The 17634-nt window shown below is 37.0% G+C and overlaps 1 protein-coding gene across 1 annotated transcript in view; it reads right to left on the minus strand.

The window, feature by feature from the left end:
* Positions 1-3431: 3431 nt before the first annotated feature.
* Positions 3432-17634, minus strand: part of LOC139731775 (uncharacterized) — a 34928-nt gene continuing 20725 nt past the window's right edge. Inside the window, exons 10-17 of the mRNA XM_071642654.1 lie at positions 17003-17086; positions 15478-15578; positions 14594-14706; positions 13657-13814; positions 11955-12051; positions 10967-11040; positions 7953-7992; positions 3432-3515 (exon numbers count right to left, since the gene is read on the minus strand). Coding sequence (XP_071498755.1) covers positions 3432-3515; positions 7953-7992; positions 10967-11040; positions 11955-12051; positions 13657-13814; positions 14594-14706; positions 15478-15578; positions 17003-17086 — 751 coding nt within the window. The remainder of the gene's footprint in view (positions 3516-7952; positions 7993-10966; positions 11041-11954; positions 12052-13656; positions 13815-14593; positions 14707-15477; positions 15579-17002; positions 17087-17634) is intronic.

The following is a 17634-nucleotide window of genomic DNA, read 5'->3' on the forward strand; positions in this document are numbered from 1 at the left end:
AAACGCCGGAAGCAAACGAGGTTCAAACAATCTAGTAACCGATCAATATGAGGCGAGAAAAAAAAAAAGAAAAGAAAGAAAGAAAGCTTGAATACTTCGACAAGAATAGTAGCGTGTCTAATAATAACACTTGTAGGGATTTTGAGTTCACTGTTGAGGATAATGCGTGCCAATCAATACAATTGAGCAACGTCGTTCTGTTTGATTGCCATTTAGCTACCATGGCAGCAATGAAAGGGAATGGTGTTATATATGTTGACACGTCACAAGAAGAATGTGTAAGATGTCTATAAAATCAGCGAGAGCAAATATTACTGGTGACATAACGTTTAAGTTGACTTGTCAATTAATTTAGTTTAAATTCGAGTTGGAATCGCGCGAGTTGGGAGCTGTTAAAGATATATTTTGAAGCTCCAACACATAAAGCGTGTAGTGCAAAACGTTGTCGGTGTTATAGGAGCATATCAATCAAAATGGTAATTACCACTTATTCAACTCTTTTCATAATCATGAAGCACTACTTTTATTCATGAAAAGTCACTCTAAAATAAGTCACAGATTTTAGATGCATTGAATGAATTCGAAAAAAAAAAACCCACACACAGCAACAATCGTTTGTTTTCGTGTTCCATGTCCAGTGAACTCTGGTAACGAAATTCTAAGACCTGCCGATTTTTACTTTTTTGTTATGTTTTGTGTATGAAATGTTTGCTTGTTGTTTTCATCAGCCAATAGGGTCGATGACGTATATACATGTGTTCTACTTGATATGCTTAATCATATTCAATTGCAAACTTGGAGAATAGTCGCAAAACGTAAATAAGATCGTGTAACTGCTGAAGTATGATACAAATCTGAATGAGTGAGGTAATCATGGTTATGCACATCATGGATTTAAGTTATTCATAAGCAAACTGTAAAGTCTTTCTTTGAAACATTAGTCTTCACGTCATGAAATTGTCTAAATTCGACAATACACGTATACACAATGCAGACACCATGTCTCCTTCGCAGGCTCGTTAGAAATAACCCCAAAACAAACGCAAAAACGAAGTTTCGATAAATTGTCCATGAAATATCCACACTCCCTTGAAGAATGTCTCTCCGGACTGGCGTCGACGATACGTTTTGGGTCATGCCGCTTCGCGTTGTACAACTGCATAACAAGTGTTTGGTTGTTTTTTGCTTTGTTTTTCTAACTCATGCATGTTTGTCCGCTCACGTCCATTCTGTACCAGGAGCATACGCGTCCAATTAGTAACGATTATGTTTGGCAAAACAATCGGGGAGCAGTCAAGGAGAGCGGAGACACATGCCGAAGAATCCGAGGCGAAGAAAGGAGCCAGCAGCGAGAAAGACTCCCGCAGAGGTGCTCCCGGACAACATGCCGGAGGATGTGGTAAATTCGGACACGGGCCGTTATCAATTATTCATATGGATTGGGGCGACTCATCCTGCACAAAGGCCGAATTTATAGGCTGGGCGTTGTTAACGAGGTAATGGTAGGTGCGCTTCGTCGCCTCGAAAGATTTCAATATCATTTAACGTGGACTACTAGTATACAATACTACATTTTGGATCAAAAATTCATCCGCTAGTGATTGGTTGAAAGAGCTTCACTTGATTAGGCCCTATAGGTATTTTCAGTTATGTCAGAATGCTGGCATGTTTGACATTCCATGAAGTACTACATTGTATTTGCAAAATGACGTCACTTCTATGACGACATTCGGGGCTGCGCCCCTCAATGAATAGTTCCTTTCTCTGCTCAAAGTTTTAACCAGAAACTCTCAAGGCAAAGTATATTTTATAGGGCCCTCCTATACAGACATTCTTTGAACAGGCCTGCTTTATAATCGGTATAATTTTGTATTGCTACCTGGACCTCAAACAAAATGGTTTGATAAATCACAGCAAGGCAACGCCAGTCTGCTATAGCGCTGGAGTTAATACAAGTTTCATTAAAAAAAGAAGATTACAAGAGAGACAAAAGAAATAAAGACAGATAGATTGAGATATTAGGGAAAGAAAAAGAATAAAGCATAGTGACCACCAATCAGAGGAAATCTCATACGGTTTGCGCCATAATAATTGCCTTTCCTCAGCGTATTTTGATACAAACCAATCTTTGTTCGCAGAAGTTGAATAAACTCTCTCAATGCTCAACTCTTTCATTTTTTTTTTCAGTAATGCGCGCAACTTCCGAAGTTAATTGCAGTTTATTTTATATGATGTGTATATTTACAGTAGATTTCCAGTTACCCTGTTTTTTCCCCCATTATACGCTAGACATTGCTGTATATATAATAGAGTGTATGCCTGCATTTCTTATTCAGATTTCACATTTCATGATCACACGGCATATCAAACCAACACGGCAGATCTAAAACCAATATTTCGGATCTTTCAATGAGAGATAGGAATAGGATTGTTAAACAAGCATATAGGGCCTACTATTGTCCGCATCAGATTAATACGAGAATCTTTTTCGCCATCGGCGCGTAAAGAACACTCGGAGTATACGCCTTCCAACGCAGAATTTAGTTTTCCTTGTGATACTTCTCCCCCCCCCCCCCCATCTCTCTCTCCTTCTCTCTCTCTCTCTCTCTGTCCCTCTCTTTCCTGTCTCTCGTCCCTTTCTTCCTTCCCTGGAAAAAAAAAAAGCAACAAACGAACAGAATTCATGTTTATTCACGTATACATGTATATGAACATTATTGCTCACACTGAGGGTTTTCCCTCTCATATGATCACTTCGATCCTCATGTGTGTACAAATGTCATTCTGTATTCCGTGTGTGTGTGTGTGTGCAGGGAGGTCACCTCCCTGGTGTGTGTGTGTGTGTGTGTGTGTGTGTGTGTGTGTGTGTGTGTGTAAATTTCATCTCATCGAAATTATATATGGCACGGAATTATCTGTCACTTGCACACACACACACAAACACAAACACACACGAACACACACACACATATTTTTTGCAGCTCTTGAAAAATGTTCTACATGATAGTTACAGAGCAAAAAACAAAAAAACTATTTTTCCTTCCTCATAAAAAAAAACAACAAACAAACAAACAAAACAAATCCGAATTGAGGAAGACATTTTAGACGAGATGTTTGCAATTTTAGTGTTTTATTTTTAATTTTGCCGTTACTACTGGCAACTTGGTTGTATACAATATCAATGCCCCTTTAAGATGGACAGTCCCAGATGGTTAAAAGGAGACAAAAAGTTTATAGTAGGAGAAGAGTGCAAGCAAGTTGTGACATCAGAACTGAAGATCGGTAGTAATATGCACGCGCATTTAGGTATGGTATATCAGAATATTAAAGTACACGTGTAAGTATACATGGAAAAGACTGGATACTAAAAGAGGTACAACGTCCCAACAGTATATCAGGCTTCATGATGTCGGGGCAAGGTTTGGCTGGCTCTAAAAGGTGCCTGTGATCATGTCATCTGACTCTGTGGCATCATGGACCCAACACTTATTGCGTGGTGCCACTTGACGTTCACACTGAATTTAATATAATCATATACAGTAAAGTCAAATGAACGATACTGCAGAAGTTTCATTACAATCAGATATGGAAGAGAAAGTTATGAAGTCTTAAACAAGTCACTTTTTTTTCCACCAAACAGTGAGATGGGTTGCCATCCTATGTGCTGATTATAGAAGGTGATGATGTCATCACCTATTATAAAACAACATTCAAATTGATTTATACATGATTTCTAACAAAAGATATATATTCATACATTCATATATGTATTAATTTGGTTGGTCATTTAGCAACTACAATTCCTGCTCCCTATGAAGTCACCATTGCCAGGTTCTTATACACTGCAATCATTTGATATGAGTCATAGGCCCTACAGAACATTCTAGTCAACATTTCAAAAAAGACAGAAGAGACACTAAATTTCACATTTGTATGCACATTAATAGGAAACTAGTACTTGTATGCGGTGACAAACTCATTTGTAGATGTGGTTGTCACTACATTACAGGGGAACCTCGTTACAAAGAGGATCTAAAAACAAAAACAAAACATGACGATTAGATTTTGTTATATCAGGTTTCTCACAATATCAGGGTAGGAAAATGACGCCCTTGGACAAGATGTTTTTACCAACTATTCATGTCCCTTTTGACCCAGGTGTACAAATTGGTACATGGCAATGCTAGGGTAATAATAATGACAGGGCCCTCTGGTAGAGCAGTGGCAAAACTAAAGAGGCTATACCCTGGAAAAAGAAGACCTTTACTACATGTTATCATCATGAAAATGGAATGCTGGGACCTGCAAATTCACTGTCTTGTTATAGGAGGGTTTTGTCATATCCTACCTCTTCATCATAAGGTTTCACTGAACTTCTTGATGGAATATATGAATCTTCTACCATTCTGTCTGTTTGAGTATATTCTATAGAAAAAGTGACACTGCACTTCAATTCAGAGCTGAGTCTGTGCGTTTTATATATATATATATATAATTTATATAAAAAACCTACTAGAAGTAGATATTACTGACAGTTGCAAGCCACATTATCATAAAACTGTAGGTACCACCATAAAACCCTTTGCTTCTACTGGTCATACACATGCTGTATTCACACGTCTATATAACAGAACTGTAAGCCAATGTAGAAGTACTGCAGTTGTGTCAGCCTTTCCAAATTGGGCATATAAAGCAAATTCGAACAGGAAATATTCTATATAATACATTTTGAATGAAACTAAGAAAAAATAAACAAGTACTGCCCATACCACATGAAAATATCGCATAAAATCATGAAATCAGACTTCAATACAAAATAAACATTATCAGAGGTTACCTTCTTGTATCCTTCTTGTATCAAATACTTGACAAGTTGTGTAGCAAACTTTCACATAATCACTAACAGAACAGAAATAAAATCAGATTTATGAACGATTAAATGCTAGGTGATTTGACTATCCAGCTAATCCACAAATAAAGTCTATGTGCTATTGCCATTCACCCTATGAAGATGTCATTTGTACATCCAAATAGATACATTGGTAATCACCTTTCACTACAACACACACAAAATATACACACATATGCATACAATAAAACAAATGAATGAAATTCTCCGATACAAGGAGCCTTCATAAAAAATCTAATGTCCCACTAGGTCAGCTCAATGGCTTCCATTAAACACACACGAGCACTTGTGTCTCATTGCACCTAACATTGGGAGAATTTACCTCCACTGCATCAATTGCATTTCAGCCAACATGATACCCATTGTACTGTTATTAATGATAGCTCCTGAAGAATTTCTAACCATGTCCAGAATTTGTTACTCAGCCGGCGACCATTAGAGTACTGCATTTTGCTTGAAGAGCTCCTTCTAATCTAAGTACAAGGTAATACTTGTCAGGCACCACTACTTTGTGAGAAATGCACCGACTCCAGAATCTTCAACACACATTGCTGTTCCATTTTTAATTTGAATCTAAAAAAAAAAACCACAGTAAACACACACACACACACACAAACAGACTTGCGACTACATTATCTTGACTGTTCATACAAAAAGGATTCCTGGTCTACCAAATTTATATTGTTAGCATACACTGAAACTACGGTCAAACACACAAAAAACAAAACAACAACAACAACAAAAATCAAACTCAAGGTAAGTACAGGTAGTAAGTTTTCAGAGGAATGCAGTTGAGTATTACAGTACAGCCTCCTTTTCGTAACATACTATACAAGATTTCATTTCACTTAACTAATATGCTGCTTGAGCAGCAAACTACTTTCAGATGTGATTATATCCTTGTTGAACATTTAAGATGTGATTGATATGAAACAGAAAAATAAGATTATCTGGTAGACACAAATGTTGCAGATAATTTTCTTTAATTTGCTACTGATCTGAAGCATTTCTGTAAGGATAGTAAGACACACAGTACTCTGACATAAAGTACAAAATCAAGGAATGTTGCACAAAAAAGAAATGTTGATATCGGTAACAGCGCTGCTAGGAGCAAGTGATATTATCCAAAATCAATGTGGACAAACCCCAGGCACTTGTACAAGGAAGAAACTATTGCACTGTCAGCCTACATCACACAATTGGTCTGGAATGTGCAGAAGTGATACACAGTGTACTACATTTGCAAGGAGTAAGTAATGACACAGTTCATCTCTGCTTCAGTTCTCTTGGGATTGTTTGCACAAGACCAATTTCTTGAAGAAAACAAAAATTATATAAAACTGTATCTGACACTTTTGTGCAAGTTGTTTTATACAACAACTAATCTAACAGCCATATTCATATCGACTAAAAGATTTGTGACAAGTTTTGGATTTCACTCATCTTTCTTGAATTTATATATTTTAATTTTTCATCACCTACTTTTTCATGTCTATACAACTATACAGCCATAAGATCCTACACATATATTGAGGAAAACAATATCTTTGGGATATCAAAGGGATATGATGTGTACCACTAATATTCATTAACATTTCTTTACTAAGTTCTATGAGGATTATAATCTCAAACACTGTTGGAAATGTTTGCACCAACATTGTACGAATATAACAACCTGCTTTTTTACATACTTTTATAGATATATTGATGTATACTTCATGGTCAAATTACCTCAATATGCACATTTTGTGCTGATAATTTGGCATAATTTAAAAAGTTTTGACTAGAAGTCTTTGATATGTTTAGTCTTTGATATGTTATAAACGATATGTGTATAAAATTCTGCATAATATGTCTGAGGTAGATATTGGCAAAATATGGTAGATTATCTCTTACATCCAATGCCTTGCTGTCATTTCTTTGCTTTATTTTCTCTCACACACATACATGTATACACACATTCACAACCCCTTCCTCACACACATAACACAAATACACCCCCCACACACACACACATAACCACATGCTCCATGACTAATAAGTATGCTTATATCCTAGAGCTGATTATGCGCAGCTATTCTGTTCACAAAATACCAGTAAATTCACATTTTCTACTAACACTAACTCTACAGAGAGATCACAATCTAGTCCAGTAATATATTGCTGTCTCAAAGTGCTGCTGACTGATACAACCACTCGACACTAATACATATACATGTATACATAAATTGAGAGTCCACAATTACACATCTGCATAAGATTGCTACATTGCTTTAACATGCCATTTGCACTACAAACTTGCAGTACCCTTGGCATAACCATAAGGCCTTTAACTTTGACCATGTAATCTCAATAGTAACTTGTATGGCAAGTTAAAATAGGGAGGTTTGCGTAGTAAGGTAACTGTGGTCAGTGGCCAAAAGTTAGTGCAGCTGTGTATATAGTGTGTGTAAACACTTTCTGTGTAAAAAAAAAATAAATAAACAAATGTCTAGCAAAAAATGGTGCTTCAAAATAAGTCATACAACATTTCAAGACACTAATGCACTAGGGATACATCATCCTAAATGCTGATGGGCAGCCCCTCAGAAATACATCGGTAATTTTGCAAGTAATTTTTCACGTATAACATGAGAACATGTCATGGTTGCATCACAGAGAGAACCTTTGAAAATGCAAATTTGGTATGAACACTGTCAATAAGCATCCATGACAGTCACTCATCATATTTCCTTGCTGAAACCTGGATGTCGTTTAATCTGCACATTCGTTTCTTTATCCTGGCTCCCTTGAAACTTTTGAAGACATACAATCGTATTACAAGACTCCATTGGATAGCCTTACCTACCATCCAACGTGGGTTTTTTTTATTCTATGTATTCTTTGGCTATTTTTATTTTTTCCCCTACATTAGGCGAAAGACTTTGATGAAAGACCACTTTGATGATGGTGACTTCATTCACACAAAATGCCTCTGACCCACTCCTCTTCATATGATGAATGCCATGACTGAAGTAATTATGTTCACCAAAAATTCACCAACCTGATGTGTAGCACGCCCTCTTGAGGTAGTCGTAGGTATTCTTCACGGACAAAAAATGAGGAACAAGGGAAAGTTTGCTTTCAAGTGCTTGCAACAAAAAGCAAAAACAAAAACAAAAACTCAGTTGTACCTGTCTTCTATGGCAAGGTAATTTGAGTGTATCTAATTCCTCCAGGAGAGCGAAAACTACTTTTTCATTTGTTTTAAAATTGCCTTAACCCTTTGAGGATGGGGTGATTTTGCTACAGCATGCATTTCCCACAGAGACCTGCCCGAGTATACTTGGGACTCATCCTCAACAGGGGCTAATAAGAAAACAAAACAAAACATAACATGGCCTTTTATTAAAGATGAAGTGCATTAGTGGATGATATGAATATTACCTGATGCAGCAAGATAATATCAATGCACTATGTGCCCAATACGAACAAACTTTGCTTCTCCCTGTTGACTTTGAAAACTTAATTTATATGGCCGTCATATGAAGAGCTGTACATATCATCACTAGATAAGTAGGGTTATGTGAGAGGTAGTCGTGCAAGTGTGATAATTTTATGTTGCCAACTATCCACTTCAGAGATATGGGCATCTCAGAATTCGCCACAGTCTTAAGATTTCTTTTGAAACACGATATGTAAAATTTTATTTCAAACAACAGCAAAACAGTATGGTCAGCTATATATAATATCGTACTAACATAGTTTTATGAAAATAGTTTTTAAGTTGACCTACAGGGTAGTGTGGAGAAGATTGGTAAGTTACTAGACACTAGGTCAATTCAACATCCTACAGTGACAAGTTTATTGAAAAACAAAAATCAGTTTCAAGGTATTCTTAGACTTTGAAATTAGGACTTATCCCACAGACATTTATGATATTGATTTTTTTCTAGCTATCCATCAATTTATTTATCGATCCATCCAGTTATTTCTCTCTCTCTCTCTTATTATCCATCTATCTATCTATCTATCTATCTATCTATCTATCTATCTATCTATCTATCTATCTATCTAGATCTACTGTAAAAGTGGAAATTTGTTTGAAATTTTGAAATTTGTGGAAAGTGTTGAAATTTTTGTGCATTTCGCACAACCAGAAGCTAGCACGAAAATAAGAGCATACTATTAAACATTTTTGCTTGCCACATGTTCCAGTAGTTAATGTCTTGTTTCTGTGGAATTAAAAACACATGAAACTCTCTTTACCTGGCCGAGCATGAAAAATTAGTCTCACAAAAATATCTACTTTTACAGTATCTATCTATTTACCTATCTATTTATCTCACCATACATTTATTACCACCCTACATACATGTAAGCATCATCTCCATGTAACCACGAAACATGAACTTAATGATTTCCACATACATAAAGTTGGAAATATCATGCACAACAAGTGTGTAGCTGTGCATTTACACATTCCATGAATGATGCATTGACTGTGCAACAATTTTATTTCCAGGCAAAAATCAACCAAACCTGAAGTAAAGCAAAAACAAAAACAAAAGCACCCACACCACAAACGGTTGTCAAACTCACTTTCATAAGTGATGTCCAGTATACTGAAGGGCCACGTTCTTACAACTCTTGTTTCCTTTTTAAAGCATGCGAATGAACAAAAGTAAACATTTGACTAGCCAAAATAGGAGCAAAATAAACACCTTCTGCAGAAATTCAACATTTGATTAGCCAAAATAGGAACGAAATAATCACCTTTTGCAGAAATTAGGCTTGAATGAAGCTTTTGTACTTATGATATTAATGCTTCTGCTACAATTATACGCAGTACCACTCCATAATTAAGTTGACTCCAACAAGGACAGCAAACATGGAGAAGAATTGAAACTTCACTAAAATATGACATAAAATATGGAAATTATGTGATCTTAAACTTTAAGCAACAGTTGATCACTGGGAGCACCGTTCTGTAAAAACATGCATCAAACTTTAAAACCCTTGACTTTTCTCATTCTACCTCATATTTTGATATGACTTTTCCTACTCTGCTGGTTTTTACTACAATTGTGTAAGTCAACTTTGAATGTGGGGGGTACTGCACTCCACTCACGTTAGCCCTCTTTTACCAAGAGTATTTGACTGGTCAGTTTCTTTTTTTTTTTTTGGTTATACATAGTGCTCACAAGATATCAAAAGTTTTTGTTAGCCTAGAAACGCTGCTCACAAGTTTTCTTAAGCATGCTAAAAAAATAACAATAGCATACTGCACTGATTGCAAGAGACTTGCTTTTCCTAACAGCACAAAACTCATCCAAATGAGAAACAGCTGTTGCTCTCATGAAGAGAGATTGATTTATTCATGGAATCCTAAGTCATTCTGAGATAAATGTGAAGCAGAAGCCAAGAGAGGGAAAATGATTTTACTCATTAAATCTAAAGTTAAGTTTTTATGTAATTCATTGCTAGAATTCTACATTGAAGAAAATGTCTCTTTCTTTGGAGTCCTAAGTTTGTCAGTTACCATTGTTCATTTTTGTTGGACAATTATAGAAAGTTTCCAGGTCATTAGATTAGGAATTGATCCTTAAAACTGGCAATACAGTTAGGAAAAATTAAAGTTACGATTTCTGTCTCAAAGCAGGACATCGGTGCACTTTTTCTCATTGGCGCAGAATGAATGAATTCTACTCGTTCAATCTACTCTGTCCCACATATAGGATATGAATGAATATTCATTCATGCAAATGTAATGATATTCAGCAATCCAGGATTGATGGATTAAATCACCAGAGGACAATGAAGTGCATGTATGGGTAAAGTGATAACATGAAAAGAGCAGGAAATTGCTGGGATGAATGAAGTTAAGAACTTGAAAAATAAATGGTGGTTGCAAAAAAAGAAAAAAAAAATGAAAGGAACTGATGAGGGGAAAATGATAAAGCAAATATGATACTGTACTTAGATTTTCATAAGAAATTATGATTAGCAGTGCCGGAGTGCTGATTTTTCTTTTTGTTTTGAATTCATGCAAATAGTAATGAAAGAATATCATCATACCTGGTGTACCCAACGTCCGAGTCCAGTGTTCTGAGGCGAACCTCCACAGGGTAATGAGAGCTGACGGCCATTGCCTGTCATGAGCCAGAAAATGTTTACAGTCTTATGAACAGTCATATCAGCGTGTGATGAGAAAACATAACTCGAGAAATACGATCTAAGACAACTAGCATACCTGTCATTCATTTCTAAGCCACCATAGCACAGGAAATTCTCTTTTTTTATCCTGTACTTGTGATATTGGGGCAGTGAACCAATGCCAATGTAAAAACTTAGTATGCCCACCAGTTAGATTCTGGTTTACAGCTCAAAAAACACTGGGCACAACAGTGGTAGTATTCAGGGACACCCATTGTAAGTTAAGGGGAAAATCCACACCGCTTAAATTTAGTCTGAAATGAAAGATTAAAATTGTCAAAGCACAAGTGTGAAAATTTGATCAAAATCAGATAGAAATTAGGGAAGTTATGAAAACATAAAGTTCTGCAATTTTTGCAAAACAGTTCTGGAATAGTTGATGAGAATGTCAAAATATATTAGCCGATGATGCCATCACCTCACAATCTTCCATTGATCATGTAAAAACAAAAAACCTGATACAAATTCATATTTTTTGCTGTAAAAGTGTGACACACTTCACAGTTATGATCCCTCTGACATATCAGGGTGTAAGACTTGCACATAATTGCATTTGAAAAAAAAAAATGGAAATTTCCAGATTATGTTTACACACTATATGGCAAGTTATGAGGTGATGAAATCATCACCTCACTCATTTGCATATTCATATTGACTGTTCACGAAATGTGCTTTGCGAAAAATCAGCAAAACTTCATAATTTCAAAACTTCCTTAATTTATTATACAATGTTGATCAAATCTTCATGGTTGTGCTTATAAAGTTTTCTCCTTTTTCCATCACACTAATTATCAACTGCTCTGGAATTCCCCTTAAACAGATGCAAAACATTCAATGATTATGGTCTTACAACAGTCTGGTTGAGTCCAAAGGCCTGGTCGAACCGAAACACTGAGGCAGAATGTGGGAGCACACCTCTCTTGAACTCATCCCCGGTAATAACAATTCTGGTACGAAGAGATCATGCAACAAAAATAATATAAGGACTTCAGAGCAACTGAAAGATGGCATGGTAAATCCAAGGTTTTTCTAAATGAGTACAACTCTTGTAAGTCATTAGGTATGGAATCTAAGACGAGAAGAAAGTATCTTTGGCTAACCATTCACAAGGAGAGAGACCACATCACATATGATAATCAGTAGGAATTTCAGAAACATAAACACGAATTATTAATCTTTGTTATTACATCACCAAGGAGATTTTGTCGGCGATGATTTGTTCGTTTGTTTGCAAAATAACTAAAAATAACTTTAAAAAATGGGAATGGATTTGTATGAAACTTGCACGAAAAGTTGATAATGATGCAAGGAACAGGTGATTAAATTTCAATAGTGATCTGGGAATTTTTATGAATTTTTGAAGAATTTTCAATCTTTTGGCAAATAGGGTCAATGAACTTGGAAGTTCAAGGTGCACATATTTGAGGTTTGCATACGCGCACTAAAACGCATGCTCTGCTCCAGGCACTGTGCTGCAGGAAGCTGATGAGGTAAACACAAGGCTTCTTCATTATTAGCAGGATTCACACTTCCACAAATCTCAAGATCTGGATCGAGATTGTTATCCCATTATTTTGTTTGCATGAATGTGGCTACAGGCATATTGGGCGACTTTCAGCATGCGCGTATGGGAGGAAATGAGTTGCTTGGCAGAGGTCTGCACTCTCCGAGTGCTTTTTCTAGTTTTAACTGTGAAATCTGAAAACTGAGTGCAAGGGCTTTACCATTTAGAGTCACACAGAATCAGAAACTATTGAAATGTTGTGTCAAATGAATCCACACCAGTATACAAATAATGAATGTTTATGAGTGCAATGGACAGAATATTTCATGAGGTGAGAGATGTAACGATCCATTCAACGAGTGAATAGATCAAACATTTCATATTTCACCGAATGAAATATTCTGTCCATTACACGAATGAAAAACATTTATTCTTTGTTTTATATAACGCCTAAAATAGATCCTCGTCATTTGATGTTTTATCAATTTAGAAACAAGAGAGAATCTGAAATCGTGCGCGTGCTCACTGAGCGCTTTATGCTAGTGCGCTGTCGCATAACCTTACACACTGCAAACGCAAGCGTTTTACACGCATAGTGTGCCGGGCTCTCAGCGAGCGTGCAATGGAGCAAATCGAATGGATCCAAAATTGCACGATAAATGGAGCCACATTTGCACGGATGATGATGTCATAGTGAAATGGGCTGAATGATCAATGTCAAACAACCAATCACATGACAAGGATCTTTTTAGGCGTTATATAAAGAGCTTTGACCACTCTCGTTGGGTCCATGGGCATTGTCAAACCCAAATATTGATGCAGAACGAGGGGATACAACCCTCTCATGCTTTCCCTAGTAACACTGATAATGATAGTTGACCCATCAGATGTCTAGAGTTATAAGATGTGTGGCAATGGAAAGGCACATATCTCTCGTCCATACTAAACAACATTTGTAGTAACTGCACAAATTGCTGAAAAACATATTCTAGCAGGAACAGAGAAGAGCGCCTGACGTAAATTTGCACAAAGTTGGAGAAACCCTTACCTGTCGTAGGCACAGTCCGTGTTGTCAGTCACCGTGGTGTCTGCGTCGTCATCGACGAGCCAACAGAATCGGCTGTCAGTCTTCAGACGAATATCCTCCCAGCGGCTGTTTGGCACGTATGCACAGTCTGCGGCTAGGTCTCCCACAAACATCACATTCTAGCAAATGCCAAAGCGGAATAGAGAGATGTCATATTTGAAGTGATCTAATGATCACTTCTTCCCTCCCCCCCCCATATCAATTTCTTCTCTGCTCATTTCTCTTTATTCCTTCTCTCTTTTGATAGTATCTTTCATGCTCTATTTTACAATGTCAACTGGATATTTCCAAACAATATATTCCAGGTGGGCTTCTTTACAGGGAACTTCAACTCTTGTATTTGATATGGACACTTTAATATGGAGTATGTGCGATAAAAAATGAAAGCTGATCAGAAGTGCGGTGAGTTAGCTCAGTTGTTCCGCTTTGCAATCCAAAGGACCCCGGTTCGATTCCTGGCTTCCACTGAGCAATGTTGTGTGTAATCATACTGTCCCCTCTAGTAAGAGGTAAAACACTCTGTCCCTCGGATAGGACATAAAATGGTGGTACCATGTGTAAGAGAGTCACAACTCATGCATGTAAAAGACCCTGCTTCATTTATTCATCGCAAAAAACAGGGTGTTTAACCCGGTGAAGTGGTCCCGCCATACATCCAAATGGACCCCATGGAAGACCAGCTAGTGAAGCTGAATACGGGCTATCCAGCCATCTTCTTAGATGGAAATGAAATAAACAAACAAACAAAAGAGAGATGAGACAAAGCATGAAACAGAAAGATAGAAGTGTGCATACATAGGTAAATTGACAGATTGTAGAATAGATTCATATATACTTGGTATATGCCAATGACTAGAGTTGGATCCTTTTGGACTCAAGAAGACAATATTTTTCTCACCTCTGTGCCATACTGCTGTCTAATAGCAGAGACAGTGTCCACCAGTGCATCTATCTCCTCTGGAGCTTGGCTTGAAGAGCTTTCAAGTCCAGCGATGACAAAGTCCTTCAAGTCTGCATCAACGAGAACATGATATGAAAAATTCAGAGGGCATCTTTCCCTCACCTCAGCAAACCCTTGTATGCAAGGATGCCACTATTCACACATCAAAATCAAGGAGATGCTTATGCCACTGTTTACTATTCGGCAGCAGTGATAAAAAAAAAAATGTTCGAATTATCACATTTGATCCATAAGTATAGTCCATGTGCTTCACAAAACATCCTACTTTATAAAATTTGGCAATAAAGCTGTAAATATAAGGACATATCACTAATTAACTCAATAAACCATAACTGAAGATGGTTTATTCTCGAAACGATTGTTCACATTTTGTATATTTAGCAATATTGAACATTGACTATACTACTAAACATTTTTACATTAGTTGTTTCTATTCCTAACTCCCAATTTAGAACTATTTTGAAGCGCTACAGCTTTTTTTCTTCATCTGGCATTGCACCTAAAAAATCACGAATTTTAAGGCAAGTGAAAAAACTGTTTCATTTTTGCAACAATTTTGCAAAATAACATCAGCATTGGCATCAAATAATGTAGAAACATTGTTTTGGATTACATAACTAACTGCAGAGTTTTCTAACTAAAATCAGTATTTCTTGCTTTACAAAATTGAGTTAGATTTTTTGATATCTGCCAACTGAGAAACGAGGTGTTGTCGACCAAGGGACGACATACTTCTTAGAAGGTAAAAAGCGATGAAAACATTTGTGGAACCCTTTCACATCCTAATCTTCAGCATGATGTCAGAATGGGGATAAACTTACAAGAATTCCTGGATCTGAAGTGGGCCACGAAGGGTTCTCTCTGGAAGACATCGGCGGTGTCATCATAGACGGCACTGCGGATGAGTTCCACTTGGCTGGGTCTGTGGAGGTAAAGAATGCCAAACAACATTGACATCGACAACCTGAATCACAAAAATCACTATTGCATGACAATACTTCTTTTCAACCAAAGAGAATCTCTTCTTTGTTGAAAGCTCTTGCTTCAACAGAAACTGTTCAAACATTGTTTCTGTATACTGACTGCAGGTTTTAAAATTTCTCCCCCCCCCCCCCTTCAAATAAAATGAATGTTTCATGTTCACCTTTCTGAATTCTTGGTATAACAACCTAAATGACAAATCACTTGATCATCCACTGTACATCATGACAGTTACTGCAATAGCAAGTATTTTCATGAAAGGTAAGTTGTGACAGAAAAAGAATTTGTTTCATAGGAATTATAAATAGATATTTGTTTCACAGGAATTATAAATAGATATTTGAAATGAAATCATTGGAAGATAAGAAATATGCAAATGCACTGAATGTCTGAACATTTCAGAAGCCCTCACTTAAAGGACAAGTTCACCTTCATATACATGTGGATTGAGTGAAGGCAACAATATTAGTAGAACACATCAGTGAAAGTTTGGGGAAAATCCGACAATCCGTTCAAAAGTTATGAATTTTTAAAGTATTTATGCAATCACTGCTGGAGGAGAAGACTACTACAGTGTATGATGTCACATGCGTACAACAATATAAAGAAAATAAAAAGAGAATTTCACAAAACTTGACTTTTTGAATAAAGTGCACATTTCTTCTACATGTTACTGACTTATGTTAGGGGTAATATTATTTCCCATGACTTCTGAAAGAGAGAAGTCGAGTGTTCTTTTATTATGTGAGAAAAGTGAGAATATCTTGAATTTTCTTTATACTTTCTTTATGTAGTTGTACTCATATGACATCACAAGCTATAGTAGTCTTCTCATCCAGCCGTGACTGAGCAGAAACTTCAAAAATTCATAACTTTTGAACGGATCGTCCGATTTTCCTCAAACTCTCACTGATGTGTTCTACTAAAATTGCTGCATTCACTCAACCCACATGTCTATGAAGGTGAACTTGTCCTTTAACAGAGACTCCAACTCTCCCGTTTTCGACGGGAGATCTCCCGCCGAAAGCCCATTTTTGCACAATCTCCCGTTCTCCCGTTTGAGATTTGATTTCTCCTGCCCTGGCTCTGTGTCTCTCGGTGGAAAGGATTTCTTATTTATTTCTATCGTATGTTGATAAAATAAGCCTTAGATAGCACCAGAGAACATCTAGAATCCTAGGAACTTCGCGCTTAGCACACGTCGACTTGGAGTCTCCCGTTTGCTAGGGGTTTCGGGCGGGAGAATCTCCAGATCAGAAGGTGCTTGGGGTTGGAGTCTCTGCCTTTAATAGAAGCCCTCACTAAGAAAATGTACTAGCTTCTCAGCAATTCTTCAGAGAGATATTAAAGCAATTTGAAAATTACCTGTAGAAGTAAGCATACTGTTGCATCCTCCTTGATGGTCCAACGCGCTCACTAACAATACTCTGAAAGGCATCAGTGTTGTCCCTAGAAGAACACATATAATAGTGTGACTATCACATGCACATGACATTCTGCTATGGCTGTTGTCACTAGCGAAACACCAGAGTTTGCTCTCACTTTGACTGCATTGCACTATAAACAAAGCGAAAAACAAACAAAACATGGAACAAATTCTACTATAGGGTGATGTGTTTGCATATGGGTGCAATAAATCTGTCATAGTTGCAACATTAGGCGTTTTCACATCAGCCCGATGTTTCGAAATAGCGCGCTATTTTCTGACTTGGGAAATTAACCCGCTCACGAAATACTGTAAAAGTGGAAATTTTCGCGGTGTTGTAATTTTCGCGCATTTCGCGCAACCAAAAACTAGCGTGAAAATAAAAGCACGCGAATATTTTTGCTTGCCATATGTTCCTGTGCGTGATGTCTTGATTTCGCGGAATTAAAAACACGCGAAACTCTTCTTACCGGGCCAAGCGCGAAAAAATCCACTTTTACAGTAGCGCGCTATTTGATAATGTGAATACAAATTAGCGCGCTAATTGATCAAGAAAATTTCTCGAGTCAAC

Source organism: Diadema antillarum, unplaced genomic scaffold (genome assembly GCF_040938485.1).
Source record: "Diadema antillarum isolate AM-2024a unplaced genomic scaffold, OU_Dant_1.0 seq00000384_RagTag, whole genome shotgun sequence".
NCBI classification, from domain to species: Eukaryota; Metazoa; Echinodermata; class Echinoidea; order Diadematoida; family Diadematidae; genus Diadema; species Diadema antillarum.